The sequence below is a fragment of the Pseudorca crassidens genome, chromosome 14 (genome assembly GCF_039906515.1).
Source record: "Pseudorca crassidens isolate mPseCra1 chromosome 14, mPseCra1.hap1, whole genome shotgun sequence".
Taxonomy (NCBI): domain Eukaryota; kingdom Metazoa; phylum Chordata; class Mammalia; order Artiodactyla; family Delphinidae; genus Pseudorca; species Pseudorca crassidens.
In genome coordinates, this window is record NC_090309.1 from 40,512,129 (window position 1) to 40,534,481 (window position 22,353).

The following is a 22,353-nucleotide window of genomic DNA, read 5'->3' on the forward strand; positions in this document are numbered from 1 at the left end:
TTGTCAAAAAAGACCAAAATTAGAAACAAAGCGGAACTGTGGGAAAGAACTCACCACTGTTCTTTTGATATAGGCCTTGGGCCTGTTAACTATCTGCAAGGCTGTTGTAATGATGTTAATCTATTTTAATGGAATTGAAATGTGATATCCTGTGGTTTAAGATGCACGTTGTTTATAGCTTTAGTGCTTGATTTTGGGTTTCTTTCACAGATAAACTTCTGCACTGGAGGGGCCTCTCCTCCCCTCGTTCTACACACGGAGCTCTAATCCCCACGCCTGGGATGAGTGCAGAATATGCCCCGCAGGGTATTTGTAAGTTGAGCATTATTTCTTCTACAAACGTCCATGTGTGTAGAGATGAGAGTTTCTGGAAATTACCCTTACTTTTTAAGTACTGAAAGGAGTTATTTCCAAAATACATTGGCATCTGCATATGTATATTCCATTACTCACTTGGCACCCAGCTCCCCCAATCCATTCAGCCCTAAGTGGCTTTTTTCCCTCCCCTTTTTCTCTCTCTCCTTACTGAAGGCATGGGGCTGGAAGCAGCTCATCCCTGCGGGTCTCCTCCCCAGGGTCTTGTGTGGCTCCATGGCTGGTGACTGCGTATATCTGTGTGTTCAGGGCCCATTGTATTGCTGGACATTTACTTCCATGGCCTCATTTAGGACTTTGGATTTACTCCATGGCATATGTCTTTAGCAGAGGCCAGAACTGAAAGGAGTCAGTTCACAGTTACTCTAGAGTTATCCTCATGCATGTTATATATGCATTTACGTGTGTATTTAAACATGGTATATTTTTATATATGCATCGTACATTATATATGTGCAGACATATATGATTTCTATTTGTTTTTCTCCTAGATTTAGAGAAAAATGCATAGCATTGTTGCTAAAATTCAAAGATACCACACACACCCCTCCCGCCATCACTGCGACTACCACCATCCAGTTACTTGCTTAAGCCAACTTTCATAGTGGGGAACTTCTTATGAAATTTAGATTTGTATGTTTATAAAAATGTTTTTGGGAAAAAAATGTTTTTGAAAGATGTTGTTTTAGAAGGTAATACAGTTTGCTTCTCTCTGTAGGAATAACATGCATGGCTAAAAAGTCAGATGCGGGGGTAGGGGTAGGGGGCCGGGGGATTGATTCCACCCCAAACACAAAAAAGCAGGTTCAAGAAGAAAAGAAGTGTGGCATCTAATTTGTATTTAAGGAAAATATTTTTAAAGTAAATGAAAAAAATAACCTTTTGTGGAAAGAAAAGAAGAAAGGGAATGATGTGTCGTGGAAAGGGAATAACAGACAGCAAAATGCAGGAGTTGGGGCCTTAAAGGTGACTGGTTTTCAGATGGGAGGTCAACTAGACCCAACCTTCTTGTGAATGGTGTCTGCAGGGCAGGGCCTGCACCCTGAGATCAGACTGGAAGCTAGTTGTTTATTTTTATTAACTCCTAGGTCTAGGTAACAAAGAGTTATTGTATGAATTTCACAAGCCCTCAGGTCCTGAGGGCTGGGTGGTGCAGGGGTTAAAAGCACCTCCCCGCCACGCACCCCCCCCCCCCCCCCCCCGCCCCCGGCACCCACAAGCCTAGCTGGGCAGAAGCCTGGGTTAGGTCACCGATTGTACAGTTTAGGGGTTTGGACTCATGGTTTCAAGTCCCTACATGCTGACTGGGTGGGGAGAACTCGCCTCGTTTTGCTGGGGGTGCCTGGGGCCCTTACTTGGCTGTGGGAACAGAGCCACCCTTGGAGGGAAGGGGTAGGAAGGGAGTGAGTTCTCTCTCTTGCTCTGGATCCTCCTGAGGGCAGGGAGTTTGATCTAGGGGCTGGGAAACCAGTAGCCTGATAAGGAGCCCCTGCCTTCTCCCTGCTTCCGGCAATGGGACGGAGCCTAGTTTGCTGGCGCCCATGCCGGCAGGACCAGTTTAGGAGTGACCAGAACAAGGTATGTGGAAATGGGTTGTGGGGATCCAGAAAGTTCTGAAGCAAAACTGACCCGCACCCCACTCAGCTGCCTTAACCAGTGCCCTTGGCTTTCAGAGCATTTAGGACTGACCTTGTGGCCTCCCTGCTGGGTGGACCATGGGCAAGGGCCTTAAAAATCACCCCCTCTTGCTTTCTTCTAACCAGGGCCTCCCCTTGGCCTGGGAAAGCCCGGATTCTGGATTCCAGTCTTTCCTCCAGAAGCCCTTGTGGGTGTGTAACGTGTGGTTAGTCATCGTTCGTGGTAACTAATCAAGCCTGGTAATAATGAAAACTCACGTTCATGTTGGACCTGGTAGATCACAGAGAGCTTTTATATATGTTTGTCATTTGAGCCTCACAATTCTTTAAGGTACTGTTTTTTACGCTCATTTTCCAGATAGGAAACCTAAGACTCGGAGAAATTAAATGACTGTCCCAGAGCTACCAGCTAGTAAATAGTAGAGCCAGGGGTCCCTCATAAGACATCACTCTTCTAAATCATGACTCTTGAGCCTTGGTGACAAACCAGGAATGGGGTTCTTCCTTTCCATACAATAAAATGAAATAAAGTAAAAGCTGTAGGTGAGCTAATAGCTGAGTTTAACCGTTTTGATGCCTCAAGTTCCCATGCTCGGGGCCAGGTCTCCGTTTATTGCTCTAAATCAAAACAATCCCAGTGAATGCCCAATGAGGCTCTCAAATTGAGAAGTTGATTTTCATCAGAGTAAATGAAGAATATTATTATATTTTACACGTCAATAAATCAATGTAGCCCTAATTTTGCCACACAGGAAATCAATTCTGGTCTTTCTAAACCATCAAAGATGTTATGAACAAAGTAATTTCACAAATTACAGCAAGTAACACATTTATTGATGACTGCAGTTTAGGAATTTAGAATCTGTGAGCACTGTAATATAATATGGTGCACTGGCATGAGCTGAGTGAAATACAGATTATATGGTGAAACTGTAATGCATCATTTGCTATTAGTGGACTGGTAATAATTACCAGTTTCAAAGTAGCTCTTTCCATGTAATCTTTAGTCTCAATCGTAACAGCCCTTCTCATTGACATTATGATTACACTAGCTGCCCTCATGATCTAGAATATCTAGTTGATGGGAATACTAAAATGTGGTAGTGAAAACTGTATGTTGTATGCTCATTATAAGATAAAATGCCATTTTCTCTAACCTGATGTATGAGAGAGAGGGGAGGGTAACAGCACAGTGTTAACATATTGTAGCATGATCACATAGCTTTGAAAACAAAATTTTAGGAAGCTCAGTGCAGCAAAATAAAATGGGCTTTTCTCATTTAAGCCTTTTTAAAAGGATCCAGATGAGACCCTTGATGTAGTGCTATATAGATTTCGGCATCTATCAATGACTGCATTCATGGTGCATGCAAAACCAGCATCGCTAATTGTGGGTCCAGTCCTGGGTTTCAATAGAATATTATAAGGTAAAATATGATTTAAAGGCATTTGTAGTGATGAAAGTGTTAACGACTTGCTTCAGCTGACAAATCTCCTTTTTACTTACCCAATTCAGATTGTCAGGCTAAATGTATGATAATAACACAGAGTCCTAGAGAGGCAAAGGAGAAAGCCACAGAGGGTCACGGTAGTTGGAACTAGATAGTTTTTTTCCTGCCTATTTAGGACCCAAGTCATTGTTCAACAACAACAAAAAATTTATGAAAATACTCTCAATGATGCTTTTTATTTCCCTTTGAAGAGAGAAGGCAAACAAAAATAGGCAGATAATGTGATACTAATGTCAGCGGTTTTCTTTCAAAATCTTTCTGCCTTTTTTTTTCCCCCTCCACATTAGCAAATGTTTGAAACCTAATTTTGGTATCTTATCATCTAATCTTGTTAAAGAGATTTACCCAGGAGTGGGATATATTGAGTGAGATTATAAATGCATTGTAAAGTAAATTACAAGGGCAGGGCAGGGAGTCCATTATTCAGACAAGTGCTTGAGTGAGGCTGGCTTGTTTTGGAATATGAGTGTTTGGGGCTCCTGAGAAGATGCTGCCAGCTTTTCTGACTTGCTAAATGGAAGAATCATAATTGATTAATTCCTCATTCCCACTTTTTAACTCCATGGTGAATTTTTTCCTTTTTCAAGAGTTACTGACAAATACTACCTGTGGCCTTAAGGAACTCCTCTTAAAAAGGAGGACTAAAGTGTATTTCTCATTTGTGCTTTATACAGTGTCTTTTTTGGAATTCCTGGGAAGTTACTGATTTTTCTCTTCCTAGTCCTTTGGCCACCAGCATCTGAGCCCTTTTTAATGCTGAGTTGACTGGTAAACTGTTAGTTACTCCCTTGTTATATGTGTTTTTTAGTTTAGCTATCACCGAAAAGGAATGATTGGGAAGTCAAGCTGGCCCCTCTTTGCCACAGCAGCATTTCCCACTCTCGGGTTCTTTTCAGCGAGAGAGAAATAATGTGACTTAAGCAGGGCCCCTCTCCAGACGGCTTGGCTACTGGCCAAAGAGTTGACTAGCTGAACTGTATCTTTCTGTTTCTTTCTCAACTGGAGCTGAGGCTCAGCTGAGGGCGCAGGATGTTGTATAATTTGGTTCACGTTGTTAGCCTCTCAAAATAATGAGGAGGAGGCTAGCGTAGCATTTCTCAGCCTGCTGCCCTTCATGGTGCTGACTGCTTTAACTGTTCTTAAACTAGGATGCTGTGTCTGCTTAAGTTGGCACTAGACACTCCACCTGACTTCTCTAGACTCCCATTTGTTTGACTGGGGTGGACAACTCCTAAAGATTTGATATGGCCTGTTGGTTAAATCTGAATTAAATTTCTCTATTGAGATTTTTTGTAACAGCCCTTGAGATAAAAATGGGAATCCCCGTGGGGTGTTGTGGAACCAGAACTGGGACTAACTGACCCTCACACAGGCTGGGGTTGTGAGGATGTCGCTAGTCTCTCTTCCAGGTAATTATTTCATGAGTACCTTCTCATTTTTAACAATATCAACAATTAGTGTGTTTCAGGCTAAGATTAAAAGCATCTCTAGGGCCACAGAGAATTGTAATGAGTTGACCTTCTCTTTTTTCATATCTCCATGAAATGATTGCCTGTTTAGACAGTTCACCTGCCACCCAGGGGGATTTAGGAAAGCAGGAAAGTTTCCCTTAGGCCAGCCTGTCCAAATCCCTCACTTAACGGACAAGGAAAACAGAGGCACAGAGATGAAATGGCTTGCCCCAAAACACAGCTGGTGAAAGACTGGAAAGTTCAGAAGATGTTTGCTGAATTTCTCTAGAATGTAGGGATCCTCATCCTCAAGCTTGAATCGATCTAGATCTTTCTACTTTGAAGACTGGATTTAAAATTCTTAGAACTGAGTCAAATGGCAGGAAGACTGATTTGACAAATTTTTATTGGGCACCAACCTCCAGATGTGCCAGCACCATCTAGGCACAGGGGATAAGGTCAGTGAGGGCTTAGGCCGTGGGGTTGAGGGCTGGGGGCAGGGAAGGCTGGAGGTGGAACATAAATAAGCAATTGCTGATGCCCTCCTTGGTGATTAAACATTGATGTTGGTGTTGTATTATTTTGCAGGTAAAGATGAGCCCAGCAGCTACACATGTACAACTTGCAAACAGCCATTCACCAGTGCATGGTTTCTCTTGCAACACGCACAGAACACTCATGGATTAAGAATCTACTTAGAAAGCGAACACGGAAGTCCCCTGACCCCGCGGGTTGGTATCCCTTCAGGACTAGGTGCAGAATGTCCTTCCCAGCCACCTCTCCATGGGATTCATATTGCAGACAATAACCCCTTTAACCTGCTAAGAATACCAGGATCAGTATCCAGAGAGGCTTCCGGCCTGGCAGAAGGGCGCTTTCCACCCACTCCCCCCCTGTTTAGTCCACCACCAAGACATCACTTGGACCCCCACCGCATAGAGCGCCTGGGGGCGGAAGAGATGGCCCTGGCCACCCATCACCCGAGTGCCTTTGACAGGGTGCTGCGGTTGAATCCAATGGCTATGGAGCCTCCCGCCATGGATTTCTCTAGGAGACTTAGAGAGCTGGCAGGGAACACGTCTAGCCCACCGCTGTCCCCAGGCCGGCCCAGCCCTATGCAAAGGTTACTGCAACCATTCCAGCCAGGTAGCAAGCCGCCCTTCCTGGCGACGCCCCCACTCCCTCCTCTGCAATCCGCCCCTCCTCCCTCCCAGCCCCCGGTCAAGTCCAAGTCATGCGAGTTCTGCGGCAAGACGTTCAAATTTCAGAGCAACCTGGTGGTGCATCGGCGCAGCCACACGGGCGAGAAGCCCTACAAGTGCAACCTGTGCGACCACGCGTGCACACAGGCCAGCAAGCTGAAGCGCCACATGAAGACGCACATGCACAAGTCGTCCCCCATGACGGTCAAGTCCGACGACGGCCTCTCCACCGCCAGCTCCCCGGAACCCGGCACCAGCGACCTGGTGGGCAGCGCCAGCAGCGCGCTCAAGTCCGTGGTGGCCAAGTTCAAGAGCGAGAACGACCCCAACTTGATCCCGGAGAATGGGGACGAGGAGGAAGAGGAGGACGACGAGGAAGAGGAAGAAGAGGAGGAAGAGGAGGAGGAGGAGCTGACGGAGAGCGAGAGGGTGGACTACGGCTTCGGGCTGAGCCTGGAGGCGGCGCGCCACCACGAGAACAGCTCGCGGGGCGCGGTGGTGGGCGTGGGCGACGAGGGCCGTGCCCTGCCCGACGTCATGCAGGGCATGGTGCTCAGCTCCATGCAGCACTTCAGCGAGGCCTTCCACCAGGTCCTGGGCGAGAAGCATAAGCGCGGCCACCTGGCCGAGGCCGAGGGCCACAGGGACACATGCGACGAAGACTCGGTGGCCGGCGAGTCGGACCGCATAGACGATGGCACTGTTAACGGCCGCGGCTGCTCCCCGGGCGAGTCGGCCTCGGGGGGCCTGTCCAAAAAGCTGCTGCTGGGCAGCCCCAGCTCGCTGAGCCCCTTCTCCAAGCGCATCAAGCTCGAGAAGGAGTTCGACCTGCCCCCGGCCGCGATGCCCAACACGGAGAATGTGTACTCGCAGTGGCTCGCCGGCTACGCGGCCTCCAGGCAGCTCAAAGATCCCTTCCTTAGCTTCGGAGACTCCAGACAATCGCCTTTCGCCTCCTCGTCGGAGCACTCCTCGGAGAACGGAAGCTTGCGCTTCTCCACGCCGCCCGGGGAGCTGGACGGAGGGATCTCGGGGCGCAGCGGCACGGGAAGTGGAGGGAGCACGCCCCATATTAGTGGTCCGGGCCCGGGCAGGCCCAGCTCAAAAGAGGGCAGACGCAGCGACACTTGTGAGTACTGTGGGAAAGTCTTCAAGAACTGTAGCAATCTCACTGTCCACAGGAGAAGCCACACGGGCGAAAGGCCTTATAAATGCGAGCTGTGCAACTATGCCTGTGCCCAGAGTAGCAAGCTCACCAGGCACATGAAAACGCATGGCCAGGTGGGGAAGGACGTTTACAAATGTGAAATTTGTAAGATGCCTTTTAGCGTGTACAGTACCCTGGAGAAACACATGAAAAAATGGCACAGTGATCGAGTGTTGAATAATGATATAAAAACTGAATAGAGGTATATTAATACCCCTCCCTCACTCCCACCTGCCACCTCCTTTTTTCATCACCCTCCCCTTTCCCCATCGCCCTCCAGCCCCACACCCTGTAGGATTTTTTTCTAGTCCCATGTGATTTAAACATACAAACAAACAAACAGAAGTAACGGAAGCTAAGAATATGAGAGTGCTTGTCACCAGCACACCTGTTTTGTTTTGTTTTTTTTTTCTTTTTCTTTTTTTCCTTTATGTTCTCACCGTTTGAATGCATGATCTGTATGGGGCAATACTATTGCATTTTACGCAAACTTTGAGCCTTTCTCTTGTGCAATAATTTACATGTTGTGTATGTTTTTTTTTTTTTTAAACTTAGACAGCATGTATGGTATGTTATGGCTATTTTAAATTGTCCCCGATTCGTTGCTGAGAAAACATGTTGCTGTTTCCAGTTCCGTTCTGAGAGAAAAAGAGAGAGAGAGAGAAAAAGACCATGCTGCATACATTCTGTAATACATATCATGTACAGTTTTCTTTTATAACATGAGGAGGGAAAACAGTCTTTGGATTAACCCTCTATAGACAGAATAGATGGCACTGAAAGCAGATCTCTACAAGCTAAATGTCTGTCTCTAAAGGGTTAAATATATCAATTGGAGATGAAGGAAAGGCCTTGAATTGACAAATTAACAGAAAAATAAAACAAGTTTATTCTATCATTTGGTTTTAAAATATGAGTGCCTTGGATCTATTAAAACCACATTGATGGTTCTTTCTACTTGTTATAAACTTGTAGCTTAATTCAGCATTGGGTGAGGTAATAAACCTTAGGACCTAGAGTATAATTCTATATTGTATTTCTCACAACAATGGCTACCTAAAAATATGACCCATTATGTCCTAGTTAATCATCATTTTTCCCTTTCGTTTAATCTTATAAGCAAAACTGATTATACCAGTATAAAAGCTATTTTGCTCCTGATGAGAGCTTAAAAGAAATGGGCTCTTTTGCCCAAAGTTTTATTTTTTTTAAATGATGATTAAATTGAACGTGCAACGTGCAAAAGCTCTGGAACACGATGAAATACATTAGTAAGGGATTCATTTTATGAAGATAACTTGTTTTAAATAATGTCTTTTGAAAAAAATTCTGGCACCAGAAGAAATAGATCCAGATCTACTTGGTTGTCAAATGGACAATCAAACGATAAACTTTAAGACCTCGAATAGCATGTTAAAAAGAAGAGACTGACAATAAGGTTTGACAGAGGGTAACAGAGGAAAAAAAAATGTGATTTATTAGCACAATGTGGTACTATTTGCCATTTTAAACTAGAACAGGTGTATAAGCTAATATTGATACAATGATGATTAACTATGAATTCTTAAGACTTGCGTTTAAATGTGACATTCTTAAAAAAGAAGAGAAAGAATTTTAAGAGTAGCAGTATATATGTCTGTGCTCCCTAAAATTTGTACTTCATTTCTTTTCCATACACTGTGTGCTATTTGTGTTAACATGAAAGAGGATTCATTGTTTTTATTTTATTTTTTTAATTTTTTCTTTTTTATTAAGCTAGCATCTGCCCCAGTTGGTGTTCAAATAGCACTTGACTCTGCCTGTAATATCTGTATCTTTTCTCTAATCAGAGATACAGAGGTTGAGTATAAAATAAACCTGCTCAGATAGGACAATTAAGTGCACTGTACAATTTTCCCAGTTTACAGGTCTATACTTAAGGGAAAAGTTGCAAGAATGCTGAAAAAAATAATTTGAACACAATCTCATTGATGAGCATTAAAAAAAAAAAAACTAAAAAAAAAAACTTTGCCCGCCATTTACTTGACTAATGAGCTTACTTACTCGGACTCAACATTGCAAGCGCTGTGAATGGAAAACAGAATACACTTAACATAGAAATGAATGATTGCTTTCGCTTCTACAGTGCAAGGATTTTTTTGTACAAAACTTTTTTAAATATAAATGTTAAGAAAAAAGAATTTTTTAAAAAAACACTTCATTATGTTTAGGGGGGAACTGCATTTTAGGGTTCCATTGTCTTGGTGGTGTTACAAGACTTGTTATCCATTTAAAAATGGTAGTGGAAATTCTATGCCTTGGATACACACCGCTCTTCAGGTTGTAAAAAAAAAAAACATACATTGGGGAAAGGTTTAAGATTATATAGTACTTAAATATAGGAAAATGCACACTCATGTTGATTCCTATGCTAAAACACATTTATGGTCTTTTTTCTGTATTTCTAGAATGGTATTTGAATTAAATGTTCATCTAGTGTTAGGCACTATAGTATTTATATTGAAGCTTGTATTTTTAACTGTTGCTTGTTCTCTTAAAAGGTATCAATGTACCTTTTTTGGTAGTGGAAAAAAAAAAAGACAGGCTGCCACAGTATATTTTTTTAATTTGGCAGGATAATATAGTGCAAATTATTTGTATGCTTCAAAAAAAAAAAAGAGAAAAAAGTGTGACATTGTACAGATGAGAAGCCATATAATGGCGGTTTGGGGGAGCCTGCTAGAATGTCACACGGATGGCTGTCATAGGGGTTGTACATATCCTTTTTTGTTCCTTTTTCCTGCTGCCATGCTGTATGCAGTACTGCAAGCTAATAACGTTGGTTTGTTATGTAGTGTGCTTTTTGTCCCTTTCCTTCTATCACCCTACATTCCAGCATCTTACCTTCATATGCAGTAAAAGAAAGAAAGAAAAAAAAAAGGAAAAAAAAAAAAAACCAATGTTTTGCAGTTTTTTTCATTGCCAAAAACTAAATGGTGCTTTATATTTAGATTGGAAAGAATTTCATATGCAAAGCATATTAAAGAGAAAGCCCGCTTTAGTCAATACTTTTTTGTAAATGGCAATGCAGAATATTTTGTTATTGGCCTTTTCTATTCCTGTAATGAAAGCTGTTTGTCGTAACTTGAAATTTTATCTTTTACTATGGGAGTCACTATTTATTATTGCTTATGTGCCCTGTTCAAAACAGAGGCACTTAATTTGATCTTTTATTTTTCTTTGTTTTTATTTTTTTTTTATTTGGATGACCAAAGGTCATTACAACCTGGCTTTTTATTGTATTTGTTTCTGGTCTTTGTTAAGTTCTATTGGAAAAACCACTGTCTGTGTTTTTTTGGCAGTTGTCTGCATTAACCTGTTCATACACCCATTTTGTCCCTTTATTGAAAAAAATAAAAAAATTAAAGTACACAATGTAAGCTTCTTGTGTCCTCATTTGACACACTCTGTAAATTACTTTCAAGAAAATAACAGGTTTTAAGAGAAGGCCAGTCAGTCTTTTTCAAGATTATTTCTATGGGCATTTTGATGCGTGTATTATACCCTAAAGGAACATAAAATACTTACTATATTAAAATAGACATATCTCAAGCCATGGAAATAGTTTAGACTTTATAATTCTAGAATAATTTTCGAGAAATGGAAAGTGTTTTCAGTATGATGTTAAAAACTTCCCCTCCATCTCTTAGCAGTAATCCATTCAGATATAAATGAAAAACTTCCTGATAATAGCATCTTAAACCTTTATTCCCTTTGGATTTTTTTTGTGTTCTTGTTGTCTAAAAGTTCTTTTCTATTCTCCCATCATGCCCTATCTTAGAACATAATGTAAAAAAGTTTTTTTTTTTAATCAGCTCTTTTGTTTCCACATAAGAGTCTTTCCTCATACCAAAAATAATCCCACCCCTCAAATCTAAAAATCCAGAAACAAAAGCATCAGGTAAAAGAGAGAGGGGGGAAAAAAAAGAAAGCAAGTAAGCAGTAACTAGGAGTTTAGCCAGCTTTGGCCAAACCTGTGGAATCAGCCACTAATTTCCTGAGATATATGGTGGTTTGCTTTGTGATTCTGAGATCCTAGGGACCCTAGTTGGGACAGATGTTGTAGCTGTTTTTATAGGGTCTTCCTGGTTGATAGCAAATGAGGGTGGGAATACCCTTCAATTATCTTTTGGCCAACCAACAGATTTATAAAATGAAGCAACGTCTTTGAAAAGCAAGTTAGGTCTGTTTTAAAAACCCCTACTTAGAAATCTGTGTTGTCAGTTTTACAAATACTGCATGTTGCAGCATCTATTTGCTTTATTAAACACATACCTCTGTGACACTGTCTCCCTGTCCCCAGTGTAGATGAATGGATACGACATTGTTCTTCTTTTTGTAAAAAACAAAACAAAAACCGTTCTGTTGTCTTGTGGTAGCATTTCTGTTGCTCAGTTCTTATGCCCTGGTGCCTTGTGAGGTGGCCTTTTCACAGAATGCCTTTTATCTGAGGCAAGAATTGTTTTATCTTTCTAAAATATAGAGAAAGTAAGTGTATTTTTTAAAAGTCTGTTTGGGTGGGAAGCAGAGAGTGGAGGCAGAGAGGAATCTGGTAAGAGATGATTTGGGAGAGCATAAATGGTACAGGAGCTGGGATGGAATGGGGGGTACTTGCAGAACTTGATAATTGGCAGTGAAGTGAGGGGTGATATATGTGTTTTAGATGAGTTTAACTTCACAAGTGAATCCAGAATGCTGTTCAAGACAGATAGAAATATTCTTCAAGTGCCATGCCAGTTTCAGACATGGTGACTTTGCTCCACCATATTAAATGTCCATAAAACCGCTGTGTATTCCTATTACTCTTTTATTAGGCGCTCTGAGTACGGCTGTGCAGGTTTTATATACAGTATTCACTTAAATTTCTCAGTATGTGATGCTCTTAGTGTAATTAGGTTTTGCATCCTGACAGACAGAATTAATGGTGGATACTGTATGCTTGTATGCTCAAATTTCTTAAATGGGCAATGGGGAGGGTGCAAACATCTGGTGATAAATCACAGATTACGTTTGATTTACATGGTCCCAAAGTTAAATAAATTTATTGGGAGACAGGTTCTTCAGGGTTCTCAGTCTCCTGACTTACTGAAGCCCTCTTATAAAATATTATTTCTGAAGCTGCGTGAACAATAGAAGACTGAAAACCTAGGCAACAAGAATATAACTTATAAATGACATCTTGTATCTAGAACCCTAAAATTAAAAATCTTAATATAAAATAACAAAAAACATTTCCAACAGTAGGATGAAGTCATGATAAAGCTTTAAAACGAGGAACTGATAAGGACATGAGCACATTTCAAAATTCTCAACTTAAGTTTATGTGACACCCCTGATGTGTTGAATGCAATGTTCTCTACATACTTGAACTTCTAAAGCTTAACATGTTCCTTTTTATCTTCATTTTGAGAACAATTTAATAAACAGGAATACAGTAAATACTATTTCTCACAGATTTTAACCCAGACACTCTCCAGCACATGTACTACCTTCATCCTGAAACCAGTAACTCTCCTCTCTCTGCTTAGGACCTACAAAAAGAGTGAGACGAACATATTTTAAAGGTTGCTAAGAAGTGAGGTGAACGCTTGGGTCTTCGTTTGTACCAGCAATGGCAGGAAGTGTGAAGTAGCTGAGCTTTTCCCAGGGCATTCTGTGATAGAACTGTTTATTTAAATACCATTTTTGTATATGCAATAAGTTCATACTGTATATATTCACAATGCTTGAAGTGAGGACTTGAAAGGAAGTGGCGGTGGGGACTAGATATCATTTCATTTGGAGAAATAAGGAAATGAGCTGGTTTATTCACAGACACTAAAAGTTTGTTAAAAGGTACTGGGATATTTCAGGCCTTCCTGGAAAGGAGTTGAGAAGCCTCAGGCCCCATTCTGTCCTGCTTCAAACACTTTACTCTCAGAGAGTGAGGGAGGAAATAGCAGTGTTTTCGTTTTTTAAACCCCTCCCCGGCTCCATACACACAAACATGATTTCTTATGACTGTGTTGTAGTCGTGTGTTCTTCATTATGATTCTGTTACTCCATTGTCCCTGGGCCTGGTGTGTTCAAGAATGTACACATCCTATGCTCTTTTTTTCAGACTACTTCCCATTTTAAAAAAAAAAAATTGTGGGACTTTTGCTGGTATGAGGATGGGATTAGGAGTGTTCTTTAAACCTGCTTGGAAAAGTGTTTTATAAAAGACTGTTAACTTTTAAAAGGCATTAGCCACTTAGCAAATTTTCCTAAGTGTCTCCTAAGGCCCTGCAGCTTTCCCGATTAACAATAAATGAACCCATTTTTAGAGACATGGACATCAGAACACATAGTTGGAGCTGGGATTATGTACATTTATTCCAGGGTTGCTTTGCTACAAATTGTAGACATGGGTTGGTGGGTCTGTTCTTTTGCTTGCTGTCATCTTGTTATCCCATTAGCCCGCTGTTTCATTTAGTAAAACACATGGCCAGTGAATCAGCCTTTAAGGGGATGGGCCTATTTCTCTCTCTCTCTCTATTTCCCAGTGTCATTCATGATCATGGGATGCGATCAATTCCTCCCTTTCACATGGGAAAGGAGACCAATACAGTTCACGTGGGTCCATTGTACTCAAGAACCTAAACTTGGCTGAAGGCAACTCAATGGTTGATCCAAATACTGTTTTCCCTTTCTGTAAAGTGATAAAGGGAGCATTTATCAGGTCTTTATGAGATGGCAGAAAAGGCAAATTAAGCCATTTCCCCAAAGTCTATCCTTTAAAGTAGGACCCCCAAACCCATAGGGGGGGCTGTGCTTTTAAATAACAATGGATGTGGTACATGCCCATGCTAGCTATACTTTGTCTGTTAGGATTTTAAATATTGGTAGCAGGTCTGACAAAGGGGTTTGATGGGGGGGGCGGGTATCAGCGAAAGGGGCCTCGACGACAGTGACTTAGGGCTGGGCTGGGAATGGAATTCCCAAGAGCCCACCTGGACACAGCAGGCCCCTCAGCCCAGGTCTCCACTGCTCAGGGTGGGGGGATTCGAGAAAGCAGCTGAGCTCCAGACCCTGGGCCTCCTGCGGCGCCAAGTCAGGGGAGAGGAGGCCCCAGGCCCCTGCTTCGGGTCGCCATGGCAACGAGGCCTGGAATGCCACAGTCGTAGCCCTCTTCCTCGGCACATCCGGACTCCCAGTTCTGCTGCTTCGAGTCAATGTACAAAGCAAGGGAGGAACCCTGGAGGAAAATAACCACTCCCTTCTTCCCTTCACCACTGCCTTGTCCCCTTACAAAAAAGAAAAAAAAGAAAAGAAAACTGCATGTTTGAAAGAAACTACAGGCAGTTTTTGGTGCCATTTGGGAGCAACTATTTTGAGTTCTGGTTTCCTCTTCAGAGATTTGTTCGCCTCTTGTAAATCGTTGGCTGCTTTGACGTTGAACTTGATGACATTTCATGTTTTCGTTGTGCTGCTTTTACATCAATTTTGAGTTTTTTGTTTCTTTATAATTTTATTATTATTTTAAGGAAATGTCCCCCTCCCTCCTCCTTCCCCTGTTCTCCTCAACCAAAGGACTGTTTCCTACTCAGTTTTCTCAGTCATAAGGGAAAGTGTTTCCTTCCAGGTGTGTCCCCAGCTTATTAGGACTGTCCTATGATCGGGGAGGGTGTCCGGGTCCTTTGGGGGAAGGCGGGGAGGGAGGCATGGGGAAGGCACTCAGAGGTCAGAGATTTGGGGGAGGTGGGGGAGATTGAGTTTGAAATCATGTTTAAGATGCCGGTGGCTCAACCTGTGCTTGATTTAAGTTATAATTTTAAAAAGCTAGTTAGAGAACAGAAAATGACTGGGCCAAGTCACACCTGTACTTTTTTTTTCCCCCTCCTCTGTCTCCAACCTCTTTCTAGGTTCTTCACACACCCCCGTTCGGCGTAGTACCCAGAGAGCTCAAGATGTGTGGCAGTTTTCGGATGGAAGCTCGAGAGCCCTTAAGTTCTGAGAAAATTTGAACCCCCAGGGGCGGGGTGGACACGTGCCGCCCAGCCGACATCTGCGTGGTCTGTCATCCTGCTAGTTTGTGATGTTTTCTGACAGTAGCCTCCAAGAAGCCGTTGTGCGAAGACAGAGTCCTGCAGTGTCCTTCCTGCCCGGGCCTGCAGTGCCATTTTATTTATATTTTTTAATAAAAAGTAAAAACAAAAAAACAGACCCACATTGGAACAGTGAATCAGTCCCATATTGAGGGCCCATGGACCATCGCTGTCCTGAGTGCCGTCCTGGCCCTTCTGAGACCAGCCAACCTAATTCCCCGTATTGTGGAAATGAGCATGAGTCCCCCAGACCCCTTCTTTCTATACATTCTATGTTGTCTTTTAAAAAGTGTGCTTAACATTGACACAATAAATGTTGGAGCTTTAGGTGGTGTTTGCTTGTTCTTTAATTATTAATGCTTATAAGACAATGCAGCCGCTTAAGACTGTATTTCTGTACCCGTTTTTGCAGACACCCATCGGGTGGGAAGGAGGAACAGATTTGAGGAATGGGTAGGACGCGTAGGAGGGGAAATAGGTTACTGCTTATCAGATGGCATAAATTTTCAAGGAGAATCAAAATGCAAAACTTGGGAATAAATCATAGCAATATCATAATTAATGTAGTAGTAGTGTTGCTGTTTATTAACGCTAAAGTGTGGTTTTCCTAACTGTCTGACATAATTTGCATACCATTAAATAATGCATAATATGGCATGCTGAATTCTGTTTTTCAAATATATGCTTTTGGTGGCTACCATGCAGGATTTGAATTTGTCTTTTAATTTAGCTCAAGAAAGCTAATGTCCCTGGATTAGTGGTAAATCCCAAAGAGGTGATGAAAATCAGTAGTTGTTTATTAAATATTCTAATTTTAGGTTCCCCAAACTTCAGCAAATATATCTTAATGCAGACAAACAAACATAAAACTTCTTTATTACCCACATCAGGAAATTTGGGGCAGGTTTATAAGGGGAAAAAAATGATAGGAGGAAAGAGGTCCATATCAGAACACCCTATTGTAATCGTAATAGTGCCCCGTTCCTTAGAAATTAGTGACACAAATGTTAGGTCTACAAACGAGTGATAAAAATTCCTTCTGGCCCAGTTAATTTGCAAATAACTTTTCTGAGTTTGATGTTTTCTATTGCCGGGAGATCCAGAAGAGAACTAGAAACAATATAGCATATTAAAATAGGTTTATAAATAATAGAACTCAGACACCTGTGTATTATAGATTTACATATTGGCTGTGAACGTAAGTGGGGAAAATCTTACCCACTCACTCTCTGGCTAGATTACCTAGCCTAGTGAGAAGACAGAAAAATAATTGGCATCTGGATTCTTTCCTGCTTATTCATCATAAATAATGACTCCTCACAGATGTGTGCTGCCTTATACGTTATACAGTGCTTTCATGTGCGTCATTTCATCTGATCCTCGTTGGGACAGATCTCACGACTTCCACTTTGTGGATGGGGAGACTGAGCCTCACCAAAGTTAACGGCTTGCCCAGGGCCACGTCAATGAGAAGGAGAGCAGAGAAGCCAGATGTTCTGATGTCTCATCCAGTGAATTCCACTGAACTCTGTGGTCAAGGGGATTGTCTCTCCCCGTGTTAGCACACAAGCCATAAACATTCACAAATACACACATGTATGGCTCACACACAGAGATCAAGAATGTCCACTGGTAAGGCACACAAAAGTGTCTCTTCCTACCAACAGCTGTGCACACTGCCAGAGGGAGTTTGGAGCAAGCAGCCCTTCTTGCCATCATCTTTCCCCAGTGGCTTTTCCATGACAAATAAATAACCCTGATTAACTAGGTGGCCTGGATGAGTTTTTGAGAGTTCCTCTCATCTAGGTGAGATGGGACCTCCAGACAAGTGTTATTTCTTAAAGGAACATTTCCTGTCCCATGCTCTGCCTCTGTGTTACCGAAACCTAAGGCTATTAGGGATTCTGTGACAGCATCCTCACTGAACATGCTAAGCTCCTTGCCATTACCTAGAAAGAGTGACTCTGCTTCAAAAGGGAGACCCGACTGAAACAGAACAAACAATCCTGGATTTTGGGACACCTTCAGCCCTGGTGTTCACTACAGTTTCATTTCTAGTCTAGTCTCCACCTCTTATTTCTTCTTGAAGTCAGTTTGTAAATAAATGGATATCTCTAGAAGTGGGCTTGGCAGGGGGAGGGTTGGGGGGAGGAGGTAGGAGTGGGTAAAGGATATCTTTTTCTTCTTCCCCCCTTTGGAGAAGAAAGACCCCTCGTTAAAACAAACAAATGAAAAAAACCCCAAACCCCACATAGCTTCCCCTATATCCTTTTTAGCTGAAAGAAAATAAAAATTCATTATGAAATGATGGTGTTATGTGAGGGCTAGAACTTTTGAAAACCCACGAAAGATTGATGATTTGGGAAGACATCTCCCCGTGTGATATGTCAAGGTCATGTTTCTTCGTGAATGGTGGAAGCAGCAGAAGGGACTGACAAATCTGATTGGGGTCCTCACTGTGCCCTCTCCCGAGACTGAAACTTCAAATTGCAGAGAGATTAATTGGCTGCCCAGCATGCACCGAGCACGGATTAGAGGACAGAGTTCCGGGTTCTCGGGAGGGTAGGGACCAAATATGGGACATTGTTCTTACCCTCCCACGCCTGGTCTATGAACATTAATTTTGTGGTCTGTCCAGATTGTCACACTAAACAAAAAGATCTGTTAGCTGTCTGGGTCCATGATGGCAGAGACTCAGTAGCTCCTACAGCACCCAGCACCTGGCCTTTTGAATACTGGTGGTGCTGGAGAAATAAATGATTGTATCAAAACTGGTGGTAAAGAAAAATCTTAGGGAAGGAGAGAAAACTTGGATCCTACTGAGGTCTAACTGAGCACCCCAAACCTCGGTAGAATGTCTCCTAGGCATTTTTGCTTGGAGTTTTCCAGAGTATTTGTATTAGAGCCAAACCTATCGAGTGGTAAGAAATATCTTTCAAGTTTTATGTGTGCTGACATAATTTTCTTTTTTTGAGGGCTAGACAGTGAAGTTAATGTTGAAGATGATCATTCCTATTAACATTTTTTCTCAGTGTTAATGTTTATTTCTATGAAGAATTCTTATTTTATAAAGTAGGGTCCCCAGAAAGGAGTGGTAGAGAGGATCAGAATGGAAGTATTTTGCAGGTGCTGTTTCTCTTCTTACATGCCACATAGCTTTGGCTCCTTTTTGGTTGTAGTGTGAGGGAAGAGATTTGAGGAATATGCATATTGGTTGTAAAGTCAATATGGAATTCAGTTGAAAGTTCAGAAAAAAGGTGTGCTGCAAGCACACGTTCCTTCTTCAAGGATCCATCCTGAGTTCTTAATCGACAGGGAAACAATAATGTTATGTTGCTTTTCTCTGACTTCCTAGCAGAGACAGCGCTTTTCAGTTTGCACTGTTCCAGGGTTACATTAAGCTAAAGAACGTTTCAGTTCCAGCAAAATCCAGAAGCAGTCATTCTTTTCCTTCCTATCTTAGTGTAAATTAAGATACCTATTGTTAAATCCCATTACTTTCCCCCTTGCTTTATATTTTAAAAAATGCTCCCAGGAAACACTTAAGGTTTATAGAGTACTTTTGCAGACATGATGGAATCAATTCTCCTAGTGATTCTAGAAATTAGGTAGGACAAGAATAGACTAAAACTTGAAAGGAACCACAGCAATCATTCGTTTTACAGATCAGGGCAACAGAGGCCCAAAGATTAAGTGAAGGACCTGAGATCACACAGCTTGAAAAAAGTGAGAGCCAAGCTTGAAACCACACAGTTAGTGGCTGAGCCAGAATTGGAACCCAAGCCTCCAGCTCCTGTGCAAAGGAACTCAAACGGCAAATCGCTCCCTTGTGACCTACTAAATTCAGAAGCAGGAATGGCAGAAAAAGTGTGCATTACAGAAGAACTTAAGAATGAAATCAAAAGCTTGTTTTGGTGCCAGTCCTAGTGGGGAATATGTAAGCGTGTCCCATATTTCAAGGGTTTCTAAGCGGCATCCTGATGACAGGGCACATTTAGGTCACTACCTAGAAAGGTTCCTCTTTTAATCCATCCCTCTGATGGTAGAAATGAATTTTAGGAATCAAGAATTGCTGGGAGACAGCATTTAAAGTTAAAAGGGCATAAAAAAGAGCTACTCACCAAACCAAATTCATCTCAAATGTCTTAAATAGATCTCACAATCTGTTCCATTCTCCAGGCAGGATTTAAGGGAAACACCCACTTAATTTGCATTTCGAGCCCTCATCACATCCTGTTAGAGAATTCAAATAGCCAATAGCATGACCTGAATCCTGTTACTAGGGGTATTTAATTTTGAGTTCAAAGATGGTGAAATAACAATGAACTAAAGGGAAGATTGACTGAAGTGGTATACAACTCTGGGTTGTGAGAATTATTCCACTTACTATGCTATTTAGGCTGTACAGTCTGTTTCTGCACGAGGTGAAATCTTAGTCATTTTCCCCTTTGGTCAGGGGTTCCTGGCTCTGTTTAGAGATGTACAAATTCTGCTCTGTTCAGCTCTTCTGCCGCCATTTCTTTTCTGGCCAACCATCCTTTGATTCACATTTACTTCTTCGAATGGACATGGGTTGACTTTGAATGTTTCGGGGCCCGATAGCGCTGCAGTTGCTGTGTGCAGCAGCTGTTTCGAGCCTGCACAGGCAAAGTTATCCCTGAAATAGGAGCAGGGCAGCAGGAAGCCTAAGAGAGCCACAGCAAATCAAATATCCCTGTTGAGGATGGTCTGAGAGGAAGTAATTTGCCTGATTTTTTTCCCTGCTGATTTTTCCCTCTTCTCCGACACACAGAAAGCAAACCTACGGAGAGGTGCATGGAGATTTTCTCCCTTTGGTACTAAGATTTGTGAAGTGTTGCTCATGCCCTATTTCAGAGTGCCTGACTTTTTACCTGGTGCTGGCTTCCCCACACTAAGTGGAAAAACGAAAATGCAAATACTCCTCTTCGGAAACTTGCCCAAAGTTCGGAACTCAGGAACACGAGAGATTTTCTTTTAAAGGGGTCCCCTTTGTGTGGATTTGCTGGTGGCTGCTTTGCCTTATTTGTGGAGTCCTTTTTATTTTTCGGCTTCTTTGAGAGTACACGTTCTTTTCCCTCTGACAGGCTGATGGGCCAGGGATGGGCTCCTGACGTTTTTGGTCCAGGCTGGTGAACGCGCCTGGTCTCTGAGCTGATGGCTCTGGGTTGTAATCCTGGCTTTTTCTTCGTCTTGCTCACCCACCTGTTGTCCTCTCTCTGTGCTTAACCCCATTCAAGCCGCATTTCTCCCTCCGAAAAAGGAAAAGACACACATTGCTTCCTACCTCTTATCGAAGAGCAGCACAGAACAGTCACACAGTACAAGCCATCCGAAGGCTCTGGACTCTACGTAGGATGGGGGTACTGACAACCAGTCTTGATGACTGGGGGGAAGTGGGGTTGGGGTCCATCTTAACAGTGGCTTTTCCTTTGCTTTAGGTTAGTAGACCCATTTCCTTTACAAGTTTATGTCACAGAAAAAAAAGCTGCAGTGATTTTTGTTTGAAATCTAAAGCTGTCATCATGTTTTTAAAATGCCCCAATTTTGGAAATGGTTGCATTTGCAATGGTCAGGGTGAATTTTATCACTTTGATGCACCTTAGGGTTGGAGGTCCCTCTCTACCCCTCTCCCTGCTGGAGGGTAACACTGGAGGACAGCCCTCTCCCACAGGCCTTGTGCATCTCACCAAGGGTCGCTAAGTACCACACATCTTCTGCTGCCTGGGGATTGAGGGCCAGGCCATGTCCAAACTGTGACCTCTGACTGAAAACCTAACTCTTCTCATCCTCAGCTGGCAGACTGTCTGGAGCTTGGTAAAGAGCAAAATATAGGTTAAAGTAGAAATAATAATATCAGCTAATGTTTATTGAGAATTTACTATGTGCTAGGTACAACAATAAGACTTTTCCATTCAAGTTCTTATTTCTTCTTCATTATCATCGTGTGGGGTAGGTACGATCATTATTTCCATTTTACTGAAGCTTAGAGAGACTAAAGTGACCTGTCCAAGGGTGTACAATTGGTCCTGCCACTGTGATATGACTTAGGAATCTTCACTCTTATCCTCCACCTACTGACCTCCAGGATCTCATTTTACAGTGTTGTCACCATATGTATGCCAAAGTTGGGGGGTATCATATGAAAAAAATGACAACAGTGCTAATTAAACTGATTAGGAAGCATACTCAAAGTGGCTTTGCTTAATGGGTTCTGGTTCTGTTAACTACTGAGCAAGGCCAGTGTCAGTATTTCCCACGGTGCTTGCATTTCTGTCTGTCTTTGGAGCTGGGAGGACCAGTTTGATTTTGTGAGGCGTATCTGAGGAATTCACTTGTGCATCTGCAGTAAGCCTCATTCATTTGTTCAATCAACAAATATTTATTAAGTCCCTGCTATAAGCAACCTACAGAGCTAAGTGCTGGGGAAGGGATGCAAAGAGGTCAAAGACACAGTCACTGCCTGTCAGAAATGGCCACCAGTGGAGAATTAAATTAATTAGAATCTTCCTAAATAACTAGTCTTAGTTAAGCTGATGTGGTGAGAACAGTGGGCCTTTTAAAATGCTAATATATAATTCACTTTGCCAGCCTAGACAGCAGTCCCAGGCAAGGGGCTTCAGAGCTCCCAAATGAATGGGAATGTTATTCTTTATACCTTATCAGTAGGATGCACACTTAAAAGTTGTTTTCAGACGGTGGAGATAAGTATACGTTGTTTCTTCATCTGGCCCAGTCTTATTGAGAAAAAAATAACAGCAAATAATTTAGAAGGATATTAGTAATAGAAACAAAATTCTTGCACCGTGATCAAATGTACGTGACCTATACAGGGGATAAGTCCATG

General features: G+C 42.3%; 1 protein-coding gene across 9 annotated transcripts in view; it reads left to right on the forward strand.

Moving 5' to 3' along the window:
- BCL11A (BCL11 transcription factor A) overlaps window positions 1-15,815 on the forward strand; it is a 99,370-nt gene extending 83,555 nt beyond the window's left edge. For 2 of the 9 annotated variants that reach the window (XM_067704981.1, XM_067704986.1), the window contains 3 exons: window positions 211-312; window positions 5,563-7,585; window positions 15,306-15,423. In XM_067704981.1, coding sequence (XP_067561082.1) covers window positions 211-312; window positions 5,563-7,583 — 2,123 coding nt within the window. In that variant the 3' untranslated portion in view covers window positions 7,584-7,585; window positions 15,306-15,423. Of the gene's footprint in view, window positions 1-210; window positions 313-5,562; window positions 7,586-15,305 lie in introns of all 9 variants that reach the window. The other 7 variants (XM_067704982.1, XM_067704988.1, XM_067704983.1 and 4 more) reach the window with 7 other exon arrangements.
- Window positions 15,816-22,353: the final 6,538 nt, after the last annotated feature.